The 20,930-nt window shown below is 36.7% G+C and overlaps 2 protein-coding genes across 2 annotated transcripts; one reads left to right on the forward strand and one right to left on the reverse strand.

The window, feature by feature from the left end:
- Nucleotides 1–5,595: 5,595 nt before the first annotated feature.
- Nucleotides 5,596–9,072, reverse strand: LOC105226882 (CLIP domain-containing serine protease HP8-like). The gene is made up of 5 exons (XM_011206001.4): nucleotides 8,623–9,072; nucleotides 7,840–8,003; nucleotides 7,696–7,779; nucleotides 6,753–6,876; nucleotides 5,596–6,682 (listed from the first exon to the last, which is right to left on the reverse strand). Exons 1-5 carry the CDS (start codon nucleotides 8,696–8,698, stop codon nucleotides 5,964–5,966), a joined length of 1,167 nt encoding a protein of 388 aa, XP_011204303.3. The 5' UTR covers nucleotides 8,699–9,072; the 3' UTR covers nucleotides 5,596–5,963.
- Nucleotides 9,073–18,730: 9,658 nt separating this feature from the next.
- Nucleotides 18,731–19,885, forward strand: LOC125778957 (uncharacterized). The gene is made up of 2 exons (XM_049458867.1): nucleotides 18,731–19,709; nucleotides 19,768–19,885. The coding sequence occupies exons 1-2, from the start codon at nucleotides 19,510–19,512 to the stop codon at nucleotides 19,874–19,876; spliced, it is 309 nt and encodes a 102-aa protein (XP_049314824.1). The 5' UTR covers nucleotides 18,731–19,509; the 3' UTR covers nucleotides 19,877–19,885.
- The last annotated feature ends 1,045 nt before the right edge of the window (nucleotides 19,886–20,930 follow it).

Below are 20,930 nucleotides of genomic sequence, written 5' to 3' on the forward strand. Positions count from 1 at the left end.
CTTCTTTTCACACTGTCCTTAGAAGTTCTTTTAATATTCGAGCTAAACAAATTTGGTTATTGTAGCTTAGTAGTTTACGAGATATATATATTAAACCTATTAGAGGGCGTGGCCACTCAAACTTTTTAAAAAATTTTTACACACAGGTGCCCCTTGCTACCGCGAACCCCAAAAATTACAGTATTATAGCTCAATTGAGTTTTCAGTGAATGCCGGTTTGTGGGCGTGGCACTGCTCCGATTACGCTCATCAACGAAGTCGGATAGCTTGTTGTACTAAGGAACCCGAATACTAAGTTTCATCAATATATCTCAATTTTTACTCAAGTTACAGCTTACACGGACGAACGGACACTCCGTCACCCGGCTTTCGATTTTTCTCGTCATCCTGATAATTTTTAATATATAACCCTATATCTACCTCGACTAGGTTTAGGTGACTTAATACTCTCTAGCAAGCATAGTATAAAAGTAATGCCACTTTTCGTTGCAATATTATAACTTAAGAACGGGCTCGCCCATCCAAACTAAGCCTTTAGGCTTTGTATTGTGTGCACACATGTGTTTTATTCTTTTGTAATAATTGCAATTTGATTTTAATTTGATTTAGCAATGGCACATATAAGAGAGTTTTGCCATTGCTAAGAAGATCACAGACTGCAGATGAACGTACACAAGCCAATACATCGCAGCGTGAAGGTAATGCACAAAATAGATCCGTTGCCCTGTTGGTCATATCCCTGTACCTGTACTGAATCTTGCACGGCGATCACGTCGTGCTACTTTAGTTCCTATTGCAACCTATTGCTGTTGGCAGCGAAAAAGTTGTTAGCAAATTTGATTAAAGCTATGGTCTTAACTGGTAAATCTAAGGGAGAAGTTTTTTGATACTGCGTATCCTTATGATTCCAACTGATATGCCATTTCAATTCAAACGATTACAATTAAATTATAAATAGCCATCAATTAATAAAATATTTATTTGTTTGAATAATGAAGTTTGATGTTAAAGTAAAATTTTATTATTATTTCACTTTATACATACATACGTTGCGAAACACGTCCGGACCGCCAGTACTCTATAAAACAATTTCCGGCTTTTCACCTACATTCAAACTGTTCAAGTCGGTAGAAATGTGTGATATTTTAAAGAAAATAAAGAGGAAAGTGAATGTGTATTAAATTGGTTATATCCCCAGTATACAAATTTCGGTCCTATGGTTGATCAACACAATATATTAAATTAGGCTCTTCTTATTTAAAGAAGTTTTAATTTTTGTTATTATAGCTGACTTGAACTAAATCATAGGCATACAACTAAGTCTAAGTTTATAGCCTTCAATATATATAAGTTAAGAATATATGATTGTAATAGATGTTTTATTCTTTTATCAAATTTTTTAATATAATGGGTTGTCAAAAAAGTCTTGCGGTATTTTTATTGAATTTTTTTTTTTTTTATTGAAATTGAAATGAATTTTTGATGACTCATGCCCAGCTCTTGACCGATGCTACGGCTGCTACTATGCCGGTCTCTTTCGACCAATTCAGCGATTTTATCGCAATTTTCGACGACAGACCTTCCGGAGCGTGGCGCATTTCGACCACCTCTACACCAGAACGAAAACGTTGAAACCATCTTTGTGCGGTGGAAATGGAAACTGTATCGGGTCCATAAACTGCACAAATTTTATTGGCGGCTTGAGATGCATTTTTGCCTTTATCGTAGTACTGTAAAATATGCCGTATTTTCTCTTTATTTTGCTCCATGTTTGCGACGCTATAACTCACGAACGACTTAAAAGAAACGGCAATCAATCAAACACGTGTTAGCGCGTGAAATGAGCTTTCCAAAAAGGTATAGCATGACCCGATGCGACGAATAAAACTAGAACTACGAGCTTTCAGCGAAAATATGGTAACGGTATGTCACAAATCGAAGGAATTTCCCGGTTTTGATTCTTGCAAGTTACAAGAACATAAAATGAGAACTTATTATTCTTCTTTATAAATATTTGAAAAAAACTTCTGAACTTTTAAATGAATACCTGGTGTATTATACAAGAAATTATATTGGCGAAAAGACTTGATCACATTTTCGATGCATAAATTCAGTAAATACACATAAAAGGACAAACAGACTTTTATGTTCACAAACTCCAACAACTAGGTCAGGAGGTACTTATGCATCCACCTTATGGTCCCGACCAGGCAGCAAGCGTTTACTACCAATTCCTAACTCGTATTAAAAACTTATTTGGTTACAGTTATTTTGTATGAATTATAAACAACATGCTTAAGTTTATATATAAGTACATGTATACAAGGTGTGTTCAAAAAGTATAGCGAATTTTGTGTTTTTTCAAAAATGATTTATTTATTCATGAATATCTATTTTGTCCCCTTCAAAGTAATCCCCATGAGATATTATACGCTTGTGCCAACGGTTTTTCCAATCTTCGAAGCACTTCAAAAAATCATTTTTTTTATCTTCTTCAGCTCCTCCTTCGATGCCGTCTTTATCTCGTCAAGAGAAGCGTAACGTCGTCCTGTCATGGGCCTCTGCAGTTTAGGGAACAAGAAAAAGTCACAGGGAGCCAGATCTGGGGAATACGGTGGCTGCGGCATCATTAGTGTGTTGTTTTTGGACAAAAAGTCGCGCACAAGCAACGATGTGTGAGCAGGGGCGTTATCGTGGTGCAATTTTTTTGATAGGTAAAAATCGAAGACGATCCAAAACACGTGCAAGCCAAGCAGCTGTCAACAATTAAATGAACATTCAAAATGGCCGAGCTTGTCGGCATACATAAATGAGAGACATTAGTACCAACATAACGCCACAAAAAATTCGAAACTCGAATATACGTAACCCCGAGAACATTCAAAGTCGCTATACTTTTTGAACACACCTCGTATATACATGGATATATTATTGTTCAAAATTAAACACTTAGGCACTTATATATATTTTACATATTAAAAATATTAAATAAGATAAGAAATATGTAATTCCAACTATTGTAATAGATAACGGGGCATCTCGACAGGCTAAAGTTTATGGCTTACTAACTGTCAAATCTATTGTCATTGCCGTTGCTAAATCTGTATGCGCTGATGTAGCGCATGTTTCGAGGTCTTGAACTGTTTAATTTTTTTATATTTTTTTACAAATGTTTTTCTTGAAAAAAAATATTTCATATTTTCGGACCATAATAATTGTAATATACATTTTATATACCAATTAAAACAATAAATTTAATATGAGCAATGAAATTTTCATTTATGCTTATATAAGTTTTATTTTAAGTATTTTAAGACTTCGCTCAATTGATAATCCATTTTTTATAATTTTTCTGCAAATTAACAATGTTAAACTAAGTATTATTTTTTTTGGAAAAATTTATTAAATTATTTTGAAAATGTACTTTATTTTTATAATTTAACACAACCGTCTTAATACTTGCTCTACTAGTTTTAATATTACCGAAATTAAACTGGCGCACAGTGGCATTTCGGCGGAAAAAATAGGATTTTTCCACTTTCCAATTTCAAAACTTTAATGTTTTTGGTTTGTAAAGAAATATTTGGATAAGAAAAATTCAGCAAGGTTTTTTATAAAAAGTGAAATTTTTTAGTTAAAAAAACTAACAGAAGTCGACGGAAAGTTATTCAATAAAATCAGATTAAAATTATTGTCCAAATAAAGAATTTTTTTTTGTGTGTAAGTTTATAGCTATGACTTTTCTTTTATTTTTTAGTGAAAATATAGCACCTACTTGTTTATAAAAAAAAAGATTTATTGAAATTGGCAAAGGAAGCTAATTTTTATAATTTTTCAAAAATTATACTAAAAAATATCAACTTTTCATTTTTTGATGGAAAAAAAACTTTATGTGCTTTGCCTTGCTTAGCCCTCTTACTATAAAGAAATGAAAGTTACAAGTCTGTACTTTCAATTAAAAAAAAAATAAACCGCCAATTACCGTCCCTTTTAGTAACATCGATTTTAATTTCAAAAGTCGCTTCCAATATTTCATACAAATAGTCAAAAAGCCGAAAAAATGTAGTATACTTTCAGGCGCTCATGTAAAGGGCAAGGAAATTAAATTAATAAAATTAATATTACACAAGCTCCTTTTTACAATGCTGGATGGTAAAACCGCTCAGATAGTGACACATACTACTGCAGCAGCAGTATGCTACATTTGTATAGCGAAACCTACTGAAATGAACAACTTAGAGTTAGTTTCCATGAAAACAATTAAACCTGAGGCATGTGAATTGGGAATTTCAACCTTACACGCTAGAATCAAGTTTATGGAATGCATTCTCCATATAGCTTATAATTTACCATTTCAGAAATGTGCTGCAACCTTCCAAAACAAAGAAATTAAAATACAAAATAAATTAAAAATACAAGCGGCCTTTAAAGATAAAATGCGGTTGCGAGTTGATTTTGTTCAACAAGGTACAGGAACTTCTAACGACGGGACCCACAAATGGTTGCGGATATTACTGGCGTCAATGAAGAACTTATCAATCTATTCAGGATAATTCTTCAAATAATTACATGTGGCGAAAAAATTGATAGTGACAAATTTAAATTATATACGTCGGAAACTGCGAAACTGTTCGTACAAAATTATAGTTGGTTTCATATGCCTGTTACTGTGCACGAAGTACTAATGCATGGTAAGGATATAATGGATGCTGACGTATTACCAATAGGAATGCTTTCAGAGGAAGCCGAGGAAGCCAGAAACAAAGACTACAGGAAGTATCGATTGATGTTTTCGAGAAAGTGTGATAGAATTTCCACAAATACTAATGTCTTCAACAGACTTCTCATAACTTCGGATCCTTACATAAGTAGCTTAAGGCGTCATTCGAACAAAATTTCCTTAGAACTAGATCCCATTGTTAAAGATATGGTGCTTGCATAATATTACAAATAAAAACTAACACAATTTTTCCCCTGTTACATATTCAATTAAAACATTGCATATTATATTGGACTTTTATCAAGGTAAAGGTATAAATAACGTCACTTTAATTTTTTTTCATCAGGAGAACTCTATTAAGAATTTCAAGTCCCTAGGTCCAAAAATAAAAATTTTGGCAATTGCAGTTATATGGGAGGTGGGTGTGGCAGTGGGCGGTTTTCCAAGATTTTTTCAAAATTTCTTAATTTTGTCCAGAGAAGTGTTTCTGCAAAGTTTCATTGTTGTACGACCACTCCTTCTATTTTTTTCCAAGAAATGTATGGAGCGGTGCCACTGTGTGGCGTCGGTATATGTGTAAATGGGATTTAAAGAAATGAAAGCTGATTTGTCAAACTGCTGAAGTGACAGTTCATTGCTTTCAATATATGGCATACTAATTACTATTCTATAAGCAGTATGGAGTCCCACAGGCAATACGCATAGCAATACAGTTAGTACATAATAAATTTTTGCCTGCCAAGATGCCCCGTTAGGCGGAGACAGTACAAACCAGTGCAGTGGCATAACCAAGAATTCAAATGAAGCAAAAATCGTGTAGTTGAGTTTTATTATTATTATTAATATTATTGTATCTAATTCGTTCATAGAATATGTTTTCTTTAAAGCATAAGTTAAAGTTCTTCTTTAAATAAAAAGAAAAGTTTGTAAATGAGAATTTCAGCTGTGATTAATAATAGCAGTATTGAGGATTTTACATCAAAAATCAATTAATTCAATATAATAATATAAAGTAAAGTTTAAACAATTAGTATTTCGTGGAATGACCGTCGTTGGAAAACACAGCTGCGCATCTCCTAGGCATGGAGTCCACTAAACGCTTGTATTTCTCGATAGGAATGACCTTCCACGCCTTCCATAATTGCTTCGTATTTGACGAATTCTCTTTCCCTAGCTTAGAAACGATATTTATTTTTCCCCTTCTAGTGGTAGAAATCTAAAGAATCTGATTTGATCACACAAATCAAGTATTTTTTATGGCGTGCACTATCCAATCAATAAATGAACCAACACGTGCGTAAATTCCAATGGAATTTTCACTTCCACATTTTTGTTCCAAGCCGCTGTATGAAATTATGCCGATTAGATACCAATTTGTTCTTCCATTTACATTTTCTGTGATCATTAGCGGTCCACCAGAATCGGCAGGACACGAATCGTGATCTTCACCTGTAGCACACATTTTGCTGTTACTTATTAAAACATGATTGCAATAGTAACGGACTTTCTTTCCTTTTCTTTGCTTTTGAACGACTGGTATTATATGAACCGTGGTTTTTAACTTAATAGGACTATACACTTCATTTTCAGTGCCTCCCCAACCGCTGATAACGGCTTGCTGTTTCTCGTATGAGTTATCACGTTGGCTATAATCGATTGGCAGACAAATGGGTTGTACATTTTCAGTGAATTTGACACCATTTTTTATACGTAACAATGCTACGTCATTATCCATGCTTTTTTCCTTATACTGTGGATGTTTTATAATTGCATCTATTTCCTTTTCTTGAAGAGGTAGTTCACAACGATTTTTATTACAACCGTGATCTGTATTCAAATTCCATTCACCCAAGCGAACTAGAACATCCGATAATGATGTTTGATTAAAACAATGTGCGGCGGTGACAACAAAGTATTCGTTAATAAGAGAACCAGAGCATCTCAAAAAGAAATTGTCTTTGTCTGGAAAGGGAGTTTATTGTAATTGTTTAATAGTTTTGTGGTTTTTTATGAAATACCAAATTTGACATACCTCCTTCATTTCTGAGTAAAATCAATGCAATCCAGGGATATTCATCAATATCAGTTTCAGTACCACCGTAGATGCGATTTGATAATGTTAATGTTCCACATTCCTCAGTTGTCGGTAGAATACCCTAAAACATGAGAAAGATATGAAAAAATATGTGAACTGAACAGACTGCTCACACTACACCATAGTTCCATTTTTTGTTTTAATAATCAATGAAACGACTATCACACTATCCACTTTTAACACCCTTCTATATTTTTTAAAACAACTAGACATTGTTTCCAAAAACTTTGAAACCAAAAAAGTCCAATAAAATCCTCTCAAATTTAGAACACAGCGAGTTTAACACACTCAGAATTCTTTGTTCGGAGCGTACAGCATTAATAGTGGTGCAGAGAAAGTTTACTGACAGTATAGTCAATACGAGCACCTTAAACCACGTTGAAGTTGAAACGGAATTGGAACTCATGACACTCAAATAATTCGGCTCCACTGGTCGCATAGATCGACCAGAAGAATTAATATAAAACATTTAATAAACTCTTGCACTTAGTGCCATTTCCAGAGCAGCAATCAAACCCTCTGGAACATTCTCCATGAAATTCGTTCTGGTGGTCAATCTCTCACCAATTGTAGAATAAGTGTTCGTTTTGGCTTTAGAAAATAACAGTTTACATTCTAAGTCCACTCTGACAAGATAGGCCATGCATGTAATGAGTCCCCGTTTGATACTAACCATACATTTGCATTATCACTCAACCGAACACATCTAACATAACGTTACATAAATTTTTGGCTATGTTGTCGTTGGCGGTTGACTTATGGTAATTACCACCAAACTGCAACTAGGTAAGCCATAACAGAATAACGAAATATAAACAGATTAGTTATTTACACATAATGTAGGCGTGGTTGCACAAAATATTTAACGAAAATACTTTACCTTATCCGCTTTTCCTCTTCTTGTTCTTTCTTCTTTGTCTCTATATATTAGTATACTTTTGATTTCCTCTCTAGGGCAGCAAACCTGTAATCCGAAATATATTATTGAAAGAGTGTTTTTCCTCAAAATTTTTGTAATGCTTACTTTGTAACTGAAGTTATAAGGTCCACAATAACTTTCTTTTAAAAGTTTGGTTTCCCTGCATGTTCTGTTTACCTTTACAGAGAGTATTCTTAAGGACCTGCATTCGAGTATCGGTACACAATTTCCGTATTCGCGTCTTGGGGTCCTACATTTTACACCCTTAGCTGCAATATAAGGTTAATATAGTAATTTTCGATGCATTTTTTAAGTCAAAGAATTACATTTTCTTAAATGGAAATTCAGATTTTCCGACAAGAGCTCTAGAATGAATTTTCTGTTTCCGTGATGTGCTACTTTACATACATTTCAATTCTTCCAAATATCTTTCGTTTCCCTACAGTTCTTTTATAATTCAACTCTTTGAAATTTTGAGCCGAGATACTTCTAGAACATTTCAATATTTAAGTAACTTAGATGTCTTGTTGTTTTAGAGCCAACTCAAACGAAAACGTCATGATTCTATGTAATAGTACAGATACGGTAATTTCACTCGTTATCGTAGTTGGAGTGTACGGAATAGGCTTTAACGGATATTTAATTTACTTCCATATATTCAATTCAGTTCTAACCTATTTTCTTGAGAATCGAAGGAGCTTCAGATTTTATTAGCAGTGACAGATAACGCGTCTTTAGACAAATTAATTGGATCATGGCTGTTAATGAATCAGGTATGTATTTTCATATGCAAATGAAAATCTCTCACTACTTATTTAATTTAATTGCAAATTCCCCCTTCCTTTTTTAAACAAATAAGTATATGAATGAAATTCTTTTATCACTTACCACCGACAATTGTATTGAAGAAACACAGAGCACAGCACAAGCTCAACAACAAAGCAAAACAATTATTGACCGCCATTAACAAAGGAATCAAAATATTCACAAGTACAATTTACAACCACTTTTGACAGCGATCCCGACTTGACTAATCGGCACTAATTATATTGTACGTAACACAATGTAGAAACTTCACATATTTTGTATTCATTAAAAATTATTTTTGTTACGATATGACCTATGTTGAACCGAAAACTTTGAAACTGAAGTGCTTACGCACAAAAATTGGGGAATTCAGATTGCAGATAAATGACGAAACACATTTTATTGGATATCCGATGTTACCTTCGGAGAATAATCAACTTCGTTGCAGACTTAATATTAACTGCTCAAGATACCATTAAAAAAAACGATTAGTCATACATAACTTGAGAGCGAGCGAAATACGTCGCGTCGAGTTACCCCATGAGTAGCAGAAACACAATCACAATAATAATTGTAACCCATGATTCACATTTTTGGAAATCTTATGTATGTACATACATATATGTACATCTTATATATAACAAGTAAGGAAGGGCTAAGTTCGGGCGTCACCGAACATTTTATACTCTCGCATGATAAAGTGATAATCGAGATTTCATTATCCGTTATTTACATATTTTTTTATTTTGCTGTAAAATTAATTAGAATTAAATTCTGAGAGATTTACCGATATATTCGGTGAAAAATTAGGTTAGGTTAGGCACTGAGCTCTTCGTGTTCGATATCAGGGACCTTGAAAAGTTATAGTCGGACCACGACAACTTTTAAGTGGGCGACGCCACGCCAATTTTCAATTTTTAAAAAAAGCCTGGGTACAGCTTCCTTCTGCCATTTCTTCCGTAAAATTTAGTGTTTCTGACGTTTTTTGTTCGTCGGTTAACGCACTTTTAGTGATTTTCAAGATAACCTTTGTATGGGAGGTGGGCGTGGTTATTATCCGATTTCTTCCACTGTATGTAAATTACAAATAACCGTCTTGTTTTTTGTTAGTATTGCTTTATTGATCAGACCATCCTGTCTGATGAGTTCTCTGTTTAAAACTAAACTTACATTCTAAATGTCTTAAACCTGCACCTTGTCTCAGTTGTTGTGGAGTTATTGCAGCGGATACGACGCCGACGCTTGCGTTGGCAGTTTGCCGCTACCGCTGTGCCTTACCTGTCAGCGTGGGAATGTGAATTCGCTGACTCAGGCCATGCGCGGACTTTATTGTTGATAAAGGGCAGCTTATGTTAACTCCTCCCCTTCTAAATGAAGGCCGTCCACGGACTTCTTAAGATTGTTTATGACGTTCTGAAGATTCTGGGATTTGAGTCTTCTTTTTCGCTCTCGGTATAGTTTAAATAGACCGTAACAGGTAATTAGTATGACAATGCTAGTGAGACCTGATATCGTTGGTCCCATCATAGTCCTCCCTTCGATTTTCCCGATAAAACGCAGGTTTTCCATACTTATCTTGTGAAGGTATGGAAGACTCAAAATCTCTTGATGACTGGTGATATTGAGGAGCGCCGTCGTTGCTGATCCTGGTAATTTTTTAAACATGCCGTTTATGTTTTTGAAGTAGGATCCATTAATTTGAATCTCATTTTCGAAGGAAAGTAAATAAGTTCCCTTTATGGTCTTCTCGGTGTCTGCGGTAGTCTTGACTAAAGCGGTATTATCGTTAATGATGATTATGCCATCATCGACCACCATAATTGGTTCAAGGTGGCTAGGGCGAGTGCTGCAGTGGGCAACATTACCAGAATGAAGCTGCTGGGCGCACGTTGGATGTTGTAATTTTTTGCAAAACGTTGATGTGAGCGTTGCGCTGCAATTTCCAATCGCCAAAATTTGATTATGACAATCGGCAACATTGTTGTCATTCCCAAGGTGCATTCCCTTGTGTTGTACAGGAAAAATAATAATTTTCTTACAGATTAGTACTGGCTTGGGATATTTGATAATAAAATGTAGAAGATTACCAGTGATAGTTGTGTTTGTAGAGTGCATTTCAATAATGTTTTTTATATCATTTGAGTTTAACAACATGGGATTTATTATCCCTATCTTTGCAAGGGTAGTAGTTGAAATTAAAGTTTCAATTTCATTTATAATGATCCTATTTCTTGCAAGCAACATTTTATACAAGTGACCAGTGTCGATCTGTCCAGCTTTTGAGTTTTTAATGATGTGGTTAACCGTTTCCGTCAGTGCATTTATCTTTTCTTGTATCCTTGTGTTTATTTCTACCTGATGTCGCTCTGAGTCTACGAGTTCCTGTTGTCGGAACTTTAAGTTTTCGAAATCGTCAAAGTCAGGCGTACCTGCGATAACCTTTAGGGCAGTACCCAAAACGTTAATGCTCCTAGCCTGCCTGTGATGGATGTCCAGTGTTGTCAGAAGCACCTTTATATGTGCAATGTCTGCGTCGAGTAACATTCTCATATGGGATAGAGGGAATTGCGTTGTTAAGCCTTTGGTTTCCTCAACTATTCCCTTGTATACTGTAAGATTAGTTGTATGCCTTAGATAGCCAAATTCCTCCCAAATCGTCGCGTCACCATCCTGAATCGGTATGTAGTCGGAAGTCGAATAGTCGGTCAATTTTGCCGTCGTCGTTTGAATAAGAAGTATCAATCAGTATCCTGAAAGATAGTGTGAAAGAAGCTTAAATAATTTACCCTATGCTATTTAAAGAATTCTAAAATATGCTAAGAATTTTCCCTTACTTTAAGTTGTCCTTGTGGACCACCCTCCCTTTTATGAGAACCGTGGTTCCCAAGTCTGCTTCAACTTCCTCCTCAACATATAAAGGGGTTAATTTATTTCCGAGTCGTCTGTTAGTCTTTACCAATACTCTTTCCCCCACGTCGAATACTCTATTCGTCTGGAGGGGTTATTCCTATCCATTTGTACTTGTTGAGCCTTCATCATTTTCATGGTTATCTCATTCCTCAGCTCGGGTGGGTTGGCGTGAAGTATTTCGATTGGTTTCATATTGGTCACCGAGTGAATCGTTCGATTGTATTTAGTTGTTGCCATTAATATGAGGTCTGTCGTCTCGTTAATTTTTCTGTCCAGTTTCAAACATCTGGCTATCTCCAAAAGTGCACTATGGAGGCGTTCAACCTGCCCGTTCGAGGTGCTATGAAGGGGTGGTGCGTTTACGATGTCCACACCAAAACTATTCCTCAACAATGTGGTTATCGTTTCAGAATTTAGAGAAGCTTCATTATCACAATAAATTGTTTTTGTGTTTGGAAATATATTCATTAACTGAATGATTGGGACCTTTACATCCACAATTGTTCGAGAAGGTATAGGCTGCACCACCGCAAATTTTGAGAATTTGTCCAGACAGGTAAGAAAGTACTTTTTATCTGTCGAAAAGATATCAATGTGCAACATTTCCCCGGTATAGGAGGGGATTGGAGTTACACCATGTTCCTGCTTACGTGGGTGTCTGTCGTATTTGGCCTTACCACAGATCCTACAATTCGCGACAACTTCATTCGCCAAATTTGTCATCTTTGGGAAATAGTAATCGCAGAGGATTTGTTTAATATTCTCCTGGGCTGCTCTGTGAGCTCCATTGTGCTCAGCAACAACAATCTCCCTCTGCTCGTTTTTGTTGACAATATCAGACACCATGTTTTTGCAGTGCCAAAACTTTGTTGACGGAAAACTCCTTACCAATTCATCTTGTATGCTGGCCAATGTTGGTAGATCGCAATGTATGGCATTTACCACATTTGGGTTTACAGCTATTTTTATCTCCTCAATAAGGTGCTTCCTATTTGTAAATTGAATTATATGACGAGTTTTATTGCCAAAGTATATGAAATTCCGTCTTAAAGTCATGTCTGCTTCTTCTAAAACGATTTGGTTTCGGAAGCAATTTAATGGTTTCTCAGTTCCTTCTATCGTATCGATAGTGACATATCGCTGTGGACTGTAGCCAAATCTGATTGGGCATCCTCCTCTAGAGCGTGGATGTTCTGTCGTGACAGCGCGTCAGCAAGATCATTTTCCTTACCCGGTTTGTAAAAAATTTTAGCGTTGTGCTCATCGATAAACGCTTTCCAGCGTTTAATTTTGGCATTTGGGTTTCGGTCTGAAACCGCAAACGTAAGTGGCTGATGGTCTGTAAAAATGTTTAAATTTTTAACGCCATAGAGATAGATTCTAAGGCTTTTTAGGGCCCAGACTATGGCAAGTAACTCGAGCGGTTGGTTAGTTGCAAAGTTTTTCTCACGATCTTTCAAAGTCCTTGAAATAAAGGTGATTGGCCTATTGTCTTGTGACAGTACTGCCCCTATACCCAAAGATGAAGCGTCTGTCGTTAGATCAAATGGCTTCCTGAAGTCTGGGTAGAGTAACATAACATCCTCCGATGTAAGGACTTCCTTCAATTTGTTAAAAGCAAGTGATTGTTTTTCGTCTAGATCCACTTTAATCTTTTTCGATTGTCTGGCGCTAACCTTACCGTTTTCTCCTTTCAAAATATCTGTTAAAGGCTTTGCTATTGCCGCAAAGTCCTTAATAAAGCAACGATAGTAGCTTGCTAAACCTAGAAAGGATCTGACATTGAAAAGAGTGGCGGGCTTCTCGTAGGCATGTATAGCATCTACTTTGCTGCGGCTCGTTTTAATGCCTTCCCTAGACACAACAAAGCCTAAGTATTCAACGCTTTCCTTAAAAAATTGTGATTTCTCGCGCGAAATTCTCATATTAGCTTCATGTAACCTCTTTAACACCCACTCGATATGCTCGATATGTTTTTCTTCGGTTTCTGAAAAGATAATAACGTCATCGACGTAAACGTAACAGGACTTTCCTATTTGTTCTCTCAGTACGTCGTCGATAGCCCTTTGAAAAATGCTGGGCGCATTCTTCAATCCAAAAGGAAGCCTGCAGAATTCGTATTTTCCGTTGCCTACCGAGAAAGCGGTCTTTTCCCTATCGGATTCTGCGAGAGTTATTTGGTGGAAGCCCGATTTCAGGTCGAGTGTTGTGAAATACTTGGCCTTTCCTAGATTTGATAGTATTACGGTTACATTGGGGATGGGATATTTGTCATCGATGGTTTTTTCGTTTAATTTTCTGAAGTCTATTACAAGACGTTTCTTCACATTGCCTTGTGCGTCCATTCCTTTTTTATCTACAACCCATATTGGGTTGTTGTATGGTGATCTAGACGGTCGGATAATACCATTTCTTAGTAAATCGCGAATTTCAGTATTCACGAATTCCGCTACACCCATTGGATAAGGGTATAGCTTAGAATATACCGGGTCGTCACCTTCGGTGCGAATAGTGGCGACAATATTTGTGTTAAATGGTAGGGCCTCATTAGGATCAGAAAAAACGCGTAATAAATTTTTCAACATTTTCTGAAATTTGCCCTTTACAACCTCGGGGACTTCTATGTCCTCTACTCGTGTGAAATTCACATTTGCACACTTTAAAAACTTTATTTCTTCTGAGCCATTATTAGTTATTATTCTTTTTGATTTTAAATCTATTGTTGCGTTTGTTTGCGTTAGCAAATCCAGACCTACTATTCCGTCGAACGTTGAAAGAGACGGGAGAATAAAAAAGGTACTGTTTGTGTCGAAAAGGTTTACCGTGCATTTTTCTTTAATGTGAGTAAAGCCATGGATTGACTTTACCAAGAAAGAATTTTCGACAGGTGCTATGTGCTTAAGCACTTTTAGAGGCTTTATATAGTTCTTTGATGCCCCCGTATCAATCAATAATTTTAGTTTTCTCCCTGCAACTGTTCTTTCAATGAACGGTAGCAAGGAGTCCTGTCTAAAAAATTTAACTGGTTAGGTTCAGTAAGGTCGTCTTCGATTGATGAGGCCTCTGAGTTTGCTACCTCATGATACGTCGTATCTTCTTGATTAGAAGTAGAATTTACGTTTGGCAGGTAGTTAACCCGTTGTTGTTTTGGTCCTGTGAATTTTGCAGAACATTACTTGGTCTCTTCACTGTCTGTCCGTATTTTTGATTTTGATTATTAGGATATCGGGATGAGTATCCACTATTTTTCTGTTGTGCTGAAGGTTCTCTGAAGCGTTGCGAGGTATCAACGTCCATTGGCTGTACTGGCTCTAGTTTCGGCGGAATCCTGCTGTTGAAGTCCCGCGTTCTGTTAAAATGGGGATTTTTCGCAAGATACGTGTCATTCGTCTGATATCTACTACTTGTACCTTTTTGCCTAGATTGCTCTATATTTAGCCTTTGGGATTTGTCTTCCAGGCTCCTGGCATATGTGCTTGCGAACTGGTATCGCTCATGGTTAGATTCCACCTCCTGTGCTAACGCTAGAGCCGAAGGTAGATCTTTAGGCCGGGCTGAGAATAACACATCACTAAGGGGTTTCTTAGTCCCTGAAATAAATACGCGTAATGCATCCATTCTGTATTTTTCGTTCAGTGATGCAGCAATTGATTTTTCGTAAGTCATTATCGTTTTGTTAGTTAAAAGGGTTAACTTTTTCTCTGCCTCATCGTAATATTGTAGTAGTGACAAACTTCCTTGGCGGAGAGTTGACATCTCCAGTTCGATCAAGTAAATTGGTCGTTTGTCGGAATAACTAAAATCGAGTCGATTAATTATGGCCTTAAAATTTAGAACGGTATTAAATGAGGCCAGAACCATGATGGCAACAGCCTGATAATGTTAGCTGCTACCCTCATAGCCCTCAAAAGCTTTGTAGGCGGTGTGTGCCGCCTGCCGCCACGATACATAATTCTCCTGCTTACCGTCGAAGTCCGGTAATGACTTTACAATATCGAGTGGCTCCTCACATCTAATCCCGGGTACAATTTCTGTTTCCCTATATGTTTCTATGTTCGGTGTGTCGATTTTAACGTCATTTAGTCGTTGATTAATAATTGCAAGCTTTTGTTCGAAATTTTCTCTTTGAGTGGCAAGTGCACTACAAACTGCACTTTTAACTAATGCCCTTAATTGGTCTGGTTCCAGCGCCATTTCTTGTCTTTTGTCTGCCACTCTATATTCTGTCCACCAATTTTCAGTATTATCCCTATTGTTGCACTGTTTTTTACTAACTTCTATTCCGTTAAGTCTCTCAAATATTTTGTCCAGGTCCTGATCACTCATGAGCTTGAAGTAAAACCGATACCACTAAGCTGGCCTGCGCAAAATTTATTTCTCAAAAACTCGTGCAAAGATTTACAGTTATATTTAACAAATGTTTTCTTTTTTATCTACTTTTTTTATTAGAGCAATTCAACATACTATATTTTTTGCTCTCTACTTACATATTTTTGAATCTTAATTCTATTGTCTAATGTTTGTAGAAATTTTCGATCCCCTTTGGTCCGTGATTCCTTTTTTTGTGACGTCTCCTCCTTGATGGTCGGTACAATTATTCCCGAATAGTTTTTTCTATTTTTTATCGAACTTTAATTTTTGTTCCCGAATAGCTTTTACTATTTTTTAACGAACTTTAATTTCTTTTATTCCCATATAGTTGGGCGCCAATTACAAATAACCGTCTTGTTTTTGTTATATTGCTTTATTGATCAGACCATCCTGTCTGAAGAGTTCTCTGTTTAAAACTAAACTTACATTCTAAATGTCTTAAACCTGCACCTTGTCTCAGTTGTTGTGGAGTTATTGCAGCGGATACGACGCCGACGCTTGCGTTGGCAGTTTGCCGCTACCGCTGTGCCTTACCTGTCAGCGTGGGAATGTGAATTCGCTGACTCAGGCCATGCGCGGACTTTGTTGTTGACGAAATGCTGCTTATGTTGACTGCTAGCTGCCAGCGTGAGAATGTGGATTCGCTGACTCAGGCCACGCGCGGACTTTATTGTTGATAAAGGGCAGCTTATGTTAACTTGTATGTGGAAATACCTGAAAGAAACGACTCTATAGAGTTTGGTTGACATGGCTATAGTAGTTTCCGAGATATGTACAAAAAACTTAGTAGGGAGCGGGGCCCCCCCACTTTTCCAAAAAAATTACGTCCAAATATGCCCTTCCCTAATGCGATCCTTTGTGCCAAATTTTACTTTAATATCTTTATTTATGGCTTAGTTATGACACCTTATAGGTTTTCGGTTTCCGCCATTTTGTGGACGTGACAGTGGGCCGATTTTGCCCATCTTCGAACAACTTAACCTTCTTATGGAGCCAAGAAATACGTGTACCAAGTTTCATCATGATATCTCAATTTTTACTCAAGTTACAGCTTGCACGGACGGTCGGACGGACAGACAGACATCCGGATTTCAACTCCACTCGTCACCTCGATAATTTTGGTATATATAACCATATATCTGACTCTTTTAGTTTTAGGACTTACAAACAACCGTTATGTGAACAAAACTATAATACTCTCCTTAGCAACTTTGTTGCGAGAGTATAAAAATTAATCGCAAAATGTGTTGGTAAGCGCATAACTCAAAAACGCCTGGACCAATTTTGCCAATTTTTTTTTTTAAATGTTCGCTGAGGCTCAAGGATGGTTTTTACGGCATTTCGAATAGTTGCCGGGAACCCCCTAAAAACAGCCCTTTTCTTTTTTCCATTCAAACGAATGAATGTTTGTTTATTAGAAACGCTAAGGGAACGACTGGACCAATCTTGATGAAATTTTCAGTGAATGTTTTGTGTGGATCAGGGAAGGATTAGAAATAAAAAAACCTGTATGCTTTTCTTGAGGAAAAGCCGGAAAATTGGAAAATTCCAAAAAGTTAATTTTTTCCATACAATTTTTTTTTTTAATTTTTTTGTTTTGTTTTTCAATTATTTGAATCGTTCAAATTTGTCGTTTGTTTCAAAAATTTTTGAAAATTATTCAGTGAAAACGTTATGTGTGCTGCACACAAAGTGATTAATTATAGATTGAAATTTGTTACGATGCCATGAAGAGGTCGCGCTAATATCGGTCGGAGTTCTTTTTGGCATCGATATACATTAGCAGCAAGGCACATGACCGAGTACTCCCAGGATGCGATGATGTACGTGCGGTATTATGGATCGCGGTCAATCAACAAGCGATCGTCACGATGTCACCGCAAGACTTTTCAAGCTACAGCTTCGATGGACTTTATCTTAAAGCAACATATAGTATATGTGGTGCTGTTAGATGCTAGATGTAGATGATGTTGAGTGGCAAAAGAGAGGTTTGTCGCACGTACACATTCTTCTTTGGATGGTGGATGGTGGTTACACCAGATCAAATTGATAAAATCATTCAATCATAAAGTTCCTGATGCAGTGAAAGATCCAGTATTTTACGAAGTGATGAAAACCAATATGGTTGATGGACCTTGCGGGCACCACAATCCCGTTCGGTTTGTATGTCTGACAATAAATGCACGAAACAGTATCCACGATTCTTTCGGAAACACAAGCTGAAAATATCCACTCTATCGGCATCGCTCACCAGATAACAATGGGAGAACATATAGCAATCAATTTAGAGGTGTGAGTATCGAAATTGACAACACATGGATCGTACTATATTCCCCACTGTTGTTTAATTCACATTCAAAACTCATATCAATGTTGAGTATTGCAGTTTGGTGAAATCTATAAAATGCGTTTGTAAGTACGTCACAAAAGGAAGCAATACGAAGCAAGCCTGCAATTACAATTGCTGGAAAATTATAATCACTAGAATGCATATGAAGTTCGCACACTTTTCGCGATAATCATTTCGACATATCAGCCTTCATATCCATGCATATTATGGAATACAAGCAAAAATGACATTGCCGAAGACATTTTACATCGTCTTCGCTAAAAATTTGAAATGGATCAATTCCGGTTGATACTTCCGGTGGTTTGATATCAATTCCATCCGCCGTTTATCGATCCACGAAAGATGAACTTATCACGAATGTTTATCCGAACATTGGCCAAATTATCGTAACTACGATTCCTTAAGTGTACGCGCAATGTTAGCTGTCAAAAATACCGTTGTTGTTGACTTAAACTGGAAAATTCAAAAGACGACGCCGTGAATTATCCAGTGGAATTTCTAAATTCTTTGGAGAGGCTTGGTATGCCACCGCATCATTTGCGTTTTAAAGTTGGATCTGTCGATATTATGTTTCGCAATCTGATTGTGACGCACCGATCAAATATAAGGAGCAGAATACTTGATTCTACGGATTTTTTTGAGTTCTAACGATTTGCAATTTCAGTTCAAACGTATTCCGTTTCCAGTGAAAATTGAATTTGAGATGACGATCAGCAGAATAGTGGCATAGTGGGTGGCATAAATTTGGAAATGCTATGTTTTTCACACGGCCAGATATACGAGTTGGAAAACCATCTTCTACATTTACACACCGGAACAGAAACCAAAAAATGCTATTTATCAAGCTGCGTTACATTGAAAAAAATGTAGAAAAATCACAAATAAATGATTATCAACACAATATCTTTTCATTTCAAAACACATAATTTCACCCAGGACAACGGCTGCGGTGTCAGCTAGTACATATATAAAGTCGGATAAGGGTCAAACCAGCGAATTAAATATACATAAGTTATAGCATTGACAGACGGCAGCGTTAAACCAGATTATTTGCATTTTTCGGGATTAATTCAGGAGTTACCACAGCTAACTCCGTTGCTGAATCCAAACATAACTCTCAAAATTTTAGGGAGTTTGTGAGATTTTCGTTGGCAACATTGTTAATAATTGACAGCTGTATTCTATTGTGAATGAAAAATAAGAACAGTGACAGCTGTTTTACGTTTAAATGTATTCAAAGTTATTTTAAAAAGCGACGATTGAAGATTAAAAGTAAGTAATTTTATTATTTTGCATTGCCTTCTAAACGAAAATTATTATCTTTGTTTTAATTTCAGATGGCTGGCAGAAAAAAACGGTCAGGGTGGACTTTTAAGGATGAGTTGGAGCTGCTGGAAAAATGGGAGGCACGTTCCCACGACCTCCGGCGTGCAAAGCGAAATGCTCATATATACAATGAGATTTCGCAGGAAATGGCACAAAAATACACCGCCGAGGAAATTCACTGCAAAGTGAAAAATATGACAAAGAAATACAGGTGAGTTTTTTCAATAATTAGATTTCTTCTTTTAACACATTAATAACTCTACTTTCAGAGAGGAGAAAACCAAAATTGGCCCTTCTGGTGGTAGTCCCTCGCCTTGGAAGCATTATAATGCTGTGAATCGCATAGTAGGGTGTACTGCCGTTAATTCGGCTTTGTAACGGGTGATTTTTTTGAGGTTAGGATTTTCATGCAGTAGTATTTGACAGATCACGTGGGATTTCAGACATGGTGTCAAAGAGAAAGATGCTCTGTATGCTTTGACATTTCATCATGAATAGACTTACTAACGAGCAACGCTTGCAAATCATTGAATTTTATTACCAAAATCAGTGTTCGGTTCGAAATGTGTTTCGCGCGCGTGTTTTGTTCAGCGATGAGGCTCATTTCTGGTTGAATGGCTACGTAAATAAGCAAAATTGCCGCATTTGGGGTGAAGAGCAACCAGAAGCCGTTCAAGAACTGCCCATGCATCCCGAAAAATGCACTGTTTGGTGTGGTTTGTACGCTGGTGGAATCATTGGACCGTATTTTTTCAAAGATGCTGTTGGACGCAACGTTACGGTGAATGGCGATCGCTATCGTTCGATGCTAACAAACTTTTTGTTGCCAAAAATGGAAGAACTGAACTTGGTTGACATGTGGTTTCAACAAGATGGCGCTACATGCCACACAGCTCGCGATTCTATGGCCATTTTGAGGGAAAACTTCGGACAACAATTCATCTCAAGAAATGGACCCGTAAGTTGGCCACCAAGATCATGCGATTTAACGCCTTTAGACTATTTTTTGTGGGGCTACGTCAAGTCTAAAGTCTACAGAAATAAGCCAGCAACTATTCCAGCTTTGGAAGACAACATTTCCGAGGAAATTCGGGCTATTCCGGCCGAAATGCTCGAAAAAGTTGCCCAAAATTGGACTTTCCGAATGGACCACCTAAGACGCAGCCGCGGTCAACATTTAAATGAAATTATCTTCAAAAAGTAAATGTCATGAACCAATCTAACGTTTCAAATAAAGAACCGATGAGATTTTGCAAACTTTATGCGTTTTTTTTTTAAAAAAGTTATCAAGCTCTTAAAAAATCACCCTTTACATAGAGACATACTCGTATTCCGAGGTAAAAACGAATTTATTTTATTTATATAAACACATGCATTTATAAAGTTAATTTTTTTAGAATTCAACATTAAACCAATTGTTGCCGCCGTCCGA

This window comes from Bactrocera dorsalis, chromosome 5 (assembly GCF_023373825.1).
Source record: "Bactrocera dorsalis isolate Fly_Bdor chromosome 5, ASM2337382v1, whole genome shotgun sequence".
NCBI classification, from domain to species: Eukaryota; Metazoa; Arthropoda; class Insecta; order Diptera; family Tephritidae; genus Bactrocera; species Bactrocera dorsalis.